The 7,418-nt window shown below is 34.3% G+C and overlaps 1 protein-coding gene and 1 long non-coding RNA gene across 2 annotated transcripts; one reads left to right on the top strand and one right to left on the bottom strand.

Annotated features, from left to right (window-relative positions):
• Positions 1–2,865: 2,865 nt before the first annotated feature.
• On the bottom strand, positions 2,866–6,678 carry LOC104097081 (F-box protein At-B). The gene is made up of 4 exons (XM_070181554.1): positions 6,316–6,678; positions 5,237–5,445; positions 4,569–4,659; positions 2,866–4,432 (listed from the first exon to the last, which is right to left on the bottom strand). Exons 1-4 carry the CDS (start codon positions 6,529–6,531, stop codon positions 3,116–3,118), a joined length of 1,833 nt encoding a protein of 610 aa, XP_070037655.1. The 5' UTR covers positions 6,532–6,678; the 3' UTR covers positions 2,866–3,115.
• LOC138896499 (uncharacterized) lies at positions 4,206–5,047 on the top strand. Its single transcript, XR_011409706.1, has 2 exons — positions 4,206–4,306; positions 4,486–5,047. It is a non-coding gene; the product is annotated as an uncharacterized lncRNA (long non-coding RNA).
• Positions 6,679–7,418: the final 740 nt, after the last annotated feature.

Here is a 7,418-nt window from a genome sequence, read left to right as displayed (position 1 = left end):
ATTTCGAGCAAATCAAGTGGGACAAGCATCATGCTTTTTCGTGAAAATACATTATTTTTCTTCAATCATTATTATATCATCAATATAGTGCATTGGGACTCAAACCCAATGCCTTACCAATATAAAGATATATTAGGCCATAATGAATTGGGTCTCAAACCCAACTTTTATCATCATGGAACATCAAGACTAGATCTTGATGTCTTACCCTCATGGTGCGTTGGAATTTAAATCCACCGTCTTATCCCCAATTAATAGTATAATAGGCCAATGCATTGGAACTCATCCTTGAGCTAAAGTCAGTGCTGAAATACCGTGTATGTGCATTAGTATCCAACATATTGCGCATTATATTATTAACTCCAAATTTTTTTTTAGAATAAATTAAGAACCCGTAAGTATTATCCAATATATTCATAGATTAAGATTGTTGGTTTGATTATCATGTTGTCATATTTGCATAAGTGTAAACTCAAAGCTAGACATGAATTAACAGACATATGCTGACATAAGATTTTAAAAGTAAAACTTACTGGACCGAAAAGAAAATTGACCAACTCTGGTTGAAAGAAGATAAAACCCGATTAAAGCAGATAACATCAATTGGTTGAGACTCGTGCTGATAACATGTTATGAAATATAACTCAAAGTAACAATATAAAATAAGGAAAAACAAGCTACGAGATATAGAAAGAAAGAGAGGAGAAATTCTTATTTCTTCTTCAATTGTGTGATCTTTCCATCTATTACAAGGCCTTTATATAGGCATGAAAAGTGAAGAAATATGTCATTGAATATGTCATTAAGCATTTGAGCTCATGGAGGAAGATCATGGGGGAGGTTATGGAGTTACAATCATAACTCCATAAGTATTATAGTAGTAAAAATTATGGAGATAATGGAGAATAGTAGTGAGCATTACTCATTTGATGGTTATGGACATCCACCATAATTCAAGATTTTATAACACTCTCCCTTGGATGTCCATAGATAATTTCTTTTATGTGTGTTGTAGATATACACGTGTTACCTACAGCCAAGATATGGCGATGTATTTCAAAAGTTATTCATTCGTAGAAACTACAACATATAATTAGTTATGTACAGATTCCTTTTTTAGGGACTCAATGAAAGAAAAGTAAAGATACACTAATTACTTCAAATAAACTTGTGGCTTTGATTTTTGCATGAAATAGATGTCGTTTTTCTTCACAATATGCTCCTTTAGATTTTATATTCTTATGTATGAAATTGTTAGAGTTCCTTCGGTTTAATGACCTCTTTTTCAATGAAGCTGATGTGATCAATGATCATGTCGGTGGAGAGTTGTTGGCAAGTGGTTTAAAAATATGTGTAATGTACTGCCAATAGAAATTTGTTCTTATGACTTTGCTGATATGAGTAATTATTTCGTCTCCTTTTGGATCAAAATTTTCGGTTTGTTATGAAATATAGCAAAAAGTAACGATATAAAACAAGAAAAAGCAAGCTACGAGATATGGAGAGAAAAAGATGAGAGATTCTTATTTCTTCTTCAATTGTGTGATCTATCCATCTATTATAAGGCCTTTATAGAGGTATGCAAAGTGAAGAAATATGTCATTGAATATGTCATTAAGCATTTGAGATCATGGAGGAAGATCATGGGGAGATTATGGAGTTACAATCATAACTCCATAAGTATTATAGTAGTGAAAGTTATGAAGATAATGGAGAAGAGTAGCGAGCATTACTCATTTGGTGGTTATGGACATCCACCACAATTCAAGATTTTATAACACAATTGTCTTTTACATATGCTTTATTATTTTAAAAAATTCTCTATGCATATACAGTTAAACCTCTCTATAACATCCTCGTTTGTTCTGGACATTTTTGTATGTTATAGCAAATTGCTGTTATAGAAAATATATATTATAATAGAACGTAAGTTCGATTCCAAAAAAACTTGACTTTTATAGTAAAGTGTTGTTATATAAGAATGCTCTTATAAAGAGGTCTGACTGTAGTCTTTCTTTTTACAAGATTACAAGAAAAGTAAGTGGATGATTCCATTACACATAAATGGCCGGTAATGATTAAATAAAATAGACTTACAATTTTTTTCTCCTTTTGGATCAAAATTTTCAATTTTCTTTACATATACTTTATTATTTTAAAAAATTCTCTATGCATATAGTCTTTTCTTTTTATATGAATGACGAAAAGTAAGTGGATGATTCCATTACGCATAAATGGCTGGTAATGATTAAATAAAATAGACTTACAATTTTAATCTCCTTTTGGATCAAAATTTTCAATTGTCTTTTACATATACTTTATTATTTTAAAAAATTCTCTATGCATATATTCTTTTCTTTTTATACGAATGACGAAAAGTAAGTGGATGATTCCATTACGCATAAATGGCCAGTAATGATTAAATAGAATAGACTTACAATTTTAATCTCCCTTGAAGATAATTTATCAATGTTAATAAGATATTTCAATATCAAATAACTCTCGGTAAATATTGAAGAATAATTCTATCATAAAACATAGATATATTTCTCCAAATTGATAGAATTTTTATCATTAAAAAATAAATTTTACATTAAAAAGTTATGATATAATTGTTTTCAAAATATATTGAAGAGTTAAAGAAAGAAATAATATTTTAGGCTCAATGAACAAGAAAATCGTGATCCCTATTTTTCTGATTCTTCTACTATCTTTAATTTTTTTTATAACTCAAGCACATTTTTAATAATGTATTTGTGTGATTTTAAAAAAAAATTATATTTAATGGTATAAGGAACACGCACAAAGAACGTAAGGCTAAAATAAGCATAACCAAGCTCAAGCACAAGTACATACGCAAAAGTGTGGTTGTAGCCTTGTAGGCTATCCAAAGTGCATCACAGTGAAGCTGTATTTTAGAAAAACTGAAGTACAAAGTAGAGAACAAAACTCGGCCAACTTGTGGTACCCAACTATAGGCGGTGCCTAATTGAGATGTTAAAACAATGTAAAGAAAAGCTATGTGGTGTCGGCCCTTGAGAAAGCAAAGATGAAGTCTATCTTGATTTATACAGTTTCTTCTTTCAGAAAGGTCTCCTGTTCACTAATGCATAATTTAGTAGCCATTTGATTTGTGAAATTGCCAACCATCGTGGCACCCCAATTCACAGCCATCAAAACACACGACCAACCAGGGTCGTCCATTGCATACTGTGGAGAAATTGCCTCTTTTATTGACTAAGAGAGTAGATCCAACGCCAAGCCAGCGCAAACCACGGAACGGAGACTTATCCAGAAGTAGCATTATCAAATCATCAGACAGACTTCGACAGTTATAAAGATCAAGTCTTTGCAGTAGACAACTCTTGTGGTTTGGTCTATCCACCAACATCTTCATTGCAGCATCAGTCACATGGAAGCAGTACCTTAGACATAAATCAGTTAATGCTTTGGCAGCAGATGAAATGGTAAAAATGCCTGCATCAGATATTCCGGGCATTTGACCAACATCCAATGATGATAATGTTTTGCAGATTTTCCGCTCTCCATGAAATAAAAACCCGATTCCCCTGTCAGTTACTCTCTTGCAGCCTCTGATGCACAACCGTGCAATGGGTAAGTCTCCTCTACCAAGAATAGCAAGACCACTGTCAGTAATATCAGCTTCTGCTAAGTTTAGTGTCCTGAGTGTAGTAAGACCTGATATGTAGCTGAGACAGGGGTCAGAAATGCTTCTGCACCCACTTGTGTCAAGTACCTCCAAGTTACTAAATGAGGATAATTCCTCCATAGCTTCACTGGTTAGAAGCCTGCACGATAACAACCTTAATTCAAGTAGGGACCTAGCAACTCCCCTCATATCATGGAACGCCAAGTCTGACAATAGAGATGAATTCAGCACTTCAAATTTCTTCAGATTCTGGCATGAGTGCAGAATTGATGAAAAGCCAGCTTCAGTAACCTTTGTGAACCCACCAAGTTTCACTGATTCAAGTCCTCCACAACCTTCAGAAAGAAGGAACATGCCCAAATTGTCCACTCTCTTAAATGAAGCAGGATAATATATTCTACTTCGAACAATTGAGAGGGTAATTAGATGCTGGCAAACCTCCAGACACTGTAGTCCAGTGTTGGTCAAATCCAACCGCATCGATGGCTCAGTGAGAGGTCTGTCTTCAAGATCCAGCTCTACCAAGAGCGGAAGAGAATTCACAACTGTGATGAAAAGGTTATCTGAAATAATGTCCAAGACAAGAGATAAGCTTTGCAATTTGAACCAAGGGACACCTCTGAGCTTATCTATCCAGTGGATAGAGAAGTGTTCAGCCGTTGGCTGCAACTTTAAACTCTTGACACTCTTGGGCAAAAATAGTTCAAGAGATTGTAAATCAAAAACATCAAGTATGGTCCCTCGGATTTTTATTGACAGGGCCTGCAGGAAAAAGAAGAGCTCATAAGGTTGACCAACAAAGGAAAAACTCTTAGTTCTAAGAGTAACAAGTTTGAAGAGGCATCATAAGACAATTTGAATAAGGGAGGAAAAATTGTTATACATGAGAATACTTTACCTCCAACAAGGAAATCTTTTGGAGCATTTCTATAAGCTTTGTTTTGAAAAGTTCCGGTAATACATGCCCAGCAAATTCTATAAGGAAGAACCTGTTTCAGAAAGAAAAAAGGATGTACATTGGAAAACAAAGCCAAGGAGAAGTCACATAGTACAGAAGCAACATTTTGCTGGTGTAAGCACAATGGACTTCCAATTATCTTGACAGTTCCATCTTCTGAAGGTAATGATACAGAATGGAGTTAATAAATGCCAAGTGCAAAAGCTCAAAGTTCAGTTTTCTATACCAGACAGCCTAAGAAAGATCGTCGAAGGTCAATGAGAAACATTTTAATAAAAAATTAGCAGATAAATGAATTGGTTCACAAATATACTTGTACGCCACAAGTTATTTAAGTTAGCAAATCTGCTTCTGGAAGTTGAAGTGTAATGGCTCAAGTGAACTATTACAATTAATAAAATTCATTTATGCAGAGAGAATTCCAGGATAATAGCGTCTGAAAATCCAACATTTCCATATAGAAATGGAGATTGATGCCTTCTAAGCCCCGATTAAACGATTGCCACTTGTACAGCTCATACCAGAACCAACGATGCGTCTAATAACAATTGGCAATGCATGTCAATTGTTGAAAGTAGCAAGAAATGAAGTTTGACAGAAGAGAATACCTTAAGTTGGGGCACCTTTCTCCAATTGCACGAAGAATGTCATAAGACAGAGAGGAACATTTGAGCAAACTCAAGTCTACGATATGTTCATGGAGGATATTGAAAATGGAGGAATCATTCTCCACCTGGAGGCAATCAATCGTTAAGCTCTTGGCTCCTTGTACCCTACTCACAACATGTTTTAAAGACTCTTCATCAAGAGAAAATCCCTGTAAATCAGAGATACTCTTGTTAAAAGTTCATCCCAGAAGTAGAAATGACATTAGCAGAGTAAAGACAGTCAACGGACAGTCAACTACGTCTCAATCCCAATCTATATACATTCTCCGCACCCATGCTGCTCTATTTGATAATAAGAGGATTCATCAGACTATCTTTTGATGACAATAGTGTCTGAACTAGCTTGCGCGCATATCAACTATTCCACCAGGTACCTGCTATCTCTACCAATAGAGGTACCGTTTAACTATGCCAACCAAGGCTTACGACAAATAGGGAGAAATCACCTAATATTTTTTTCCTCAGTGGGATTTGAACTTGATAACTCATGGTTCTCCTCACACTTTATTGACCACTAGGCCACACCCTTTGGTGTGATTCACAAGACTATTTTTACCGTGAGTGGATCGGCTACAGTTGCATTGCAATGCGCACGTAGCAAAGTGAAGCCAAGAAAATGCCTCCGCAGTGTTTGCTAGTAAAGCATACATAATTAGGTCAACCTAAATCAACCAGCAATGAACTCTGAATGATTCTCGGCGCCAAAACAATCTCAAGACAATCAATGCAATCAAATCCTAAACTAAATGGAGTCAGGCATATTAAGTCCTGGATATCCAATCCACCCTATTCCCAATCATTTCATTTCGTAATAATCTGAACAAGTATATAAATCTAAACAAAGCTTTAGATAATTAAGGAACAAAACTTAAGAAATGAACTCGAGATACAACGATTTATTTATTTAATTGTATTTGCTTACTTCATTTGCTATTGTATTGTGCTCAATTAGGTTACGTGGATGTCCCATCTGATTGTATCTACTAATAAAATTAGGGCATTAAAGAAAATTGACTTACAGAAAGATCGAGAGAGGAAAGAGAAGAAAGAAGGTGTGTAACGGCGGAATGGAAAGTTCGAGAGACGCAAGCAGCGGTGCAAAGAGATTCCAAATCCAGTTTGTGCAATACGTGAGTTATTATGTGGTGTGGAAGTTTTTCCATTGACGCCTCACAATCACCACCTCTTCCTTCTCCAGTATGGTGTCGCTTGTTATCACTGTCAGTTGCAGCCATGAATATCAAACCCTAGCTTTTTTTTCCAGCTCAATATCCTACCATTTCTCCAGGCTCCAGCAAAAAGTGCGTTTTTTTGATAGAAATTGAGTTAAGAGGATACTCTCATGCACTGCACAGAGTAGGAGGTGTCCACTTTTGAATCTAATTTGCAGTTGAAATTTATATATATTGCAAAAAGAAAAACACAAAACATTGTAGTGTATACTTTGAAATATTTTAAAGAAATTATATAAATAACATTTTGCACAGTTAATTCATAGATTTTTTAAAATCATAATAAAGAATAAGTGATTTCTCCAAATAATCATATCTATGATTAATAGATCTTGATACATGAATTACTTACTTTAAAAGGATGTTTTATCTTTAAATAGTTTATTACGCGCATTGTTAATAGATATATTTATTTCATGCTATCTCGCATAAAATATATGTATAATTTTTTGTATAATTTAATGCGGATATTATTTAACATCGTCAACCAAATGTTCTTCTAGTAATTTAGAGATTTTTCTTCCTAATCACCTAAACATTATCTTGTTTTATTGCGAAATTTCATGTCGGGATATATTTCATGGCAGCAACAGAAAAGTGAGGTAATACCCCTCAAGCTAAGAAACATATTTATTTTTGTCTCCTTTTTTGGGGTTTTCATCATTTTCTCCATTTATCTTATTTTAAAATTTTTATCTTCATAACTCACACCTCTTTATTTTCATAACCTATATTTTTAATAATTTTAATAATTCTCATACCTTTCATATTCATAACCCCAAATATTTAACGTATAAGTTTTTGATAATGTATATTCCTCAAGATGTACCTATATAACTTGAGGGGGAGGTTCGGAAGAAGGGAGCAATCTGTCCGAAGCTCATATAGGG

The sequence above is a fragment of the Nicotiana tomentosiformis genome, chromosome 7 (genome assembly GCF_000390325.3).
Source record: "Nicotiana tomentosiformis chromosome 7, ASM39032v3, whole genome shotgun sequence".
Lineage (NCBI taxonomy): Eukaryota > Viridiplantae > Streptophyta > Magnoliopsida > Solanales > Solanaceae > Nicotiana > Nicotiana tomentosiformis.
This window is presented reverse-complemented; position numbering and strand designations above follow the sequence as displayed.

What these genes read in the sequence shown, in the direction of transcription:
- LOC104097081 (XM_070181554.1), bottom strand. Translation starts at nt 6,531, where the DNA reads ATGGCTGCAACTGACAGTGATAACAAGCGACACCATACTGGAGAAGGA. An exon ending in GAAAGGTGCCCCAACTTAAG is followed by an intron (nt 4,660 to 5,236) that starts GTATTCTCTTCT and finishes TTTCTGAAACAG; the next exon opens with GTTCTTCCTTATAGAATTTG. An exon ending in AAAAGATTTCCTTGTTGGAG is followed by an intron (nt 4,433 to 4,568) that starts GTAAAGTATTCT and finishes TTTTTCCTGCAG; the next exon opens with GCCCTGTCAATAAAAATCCG.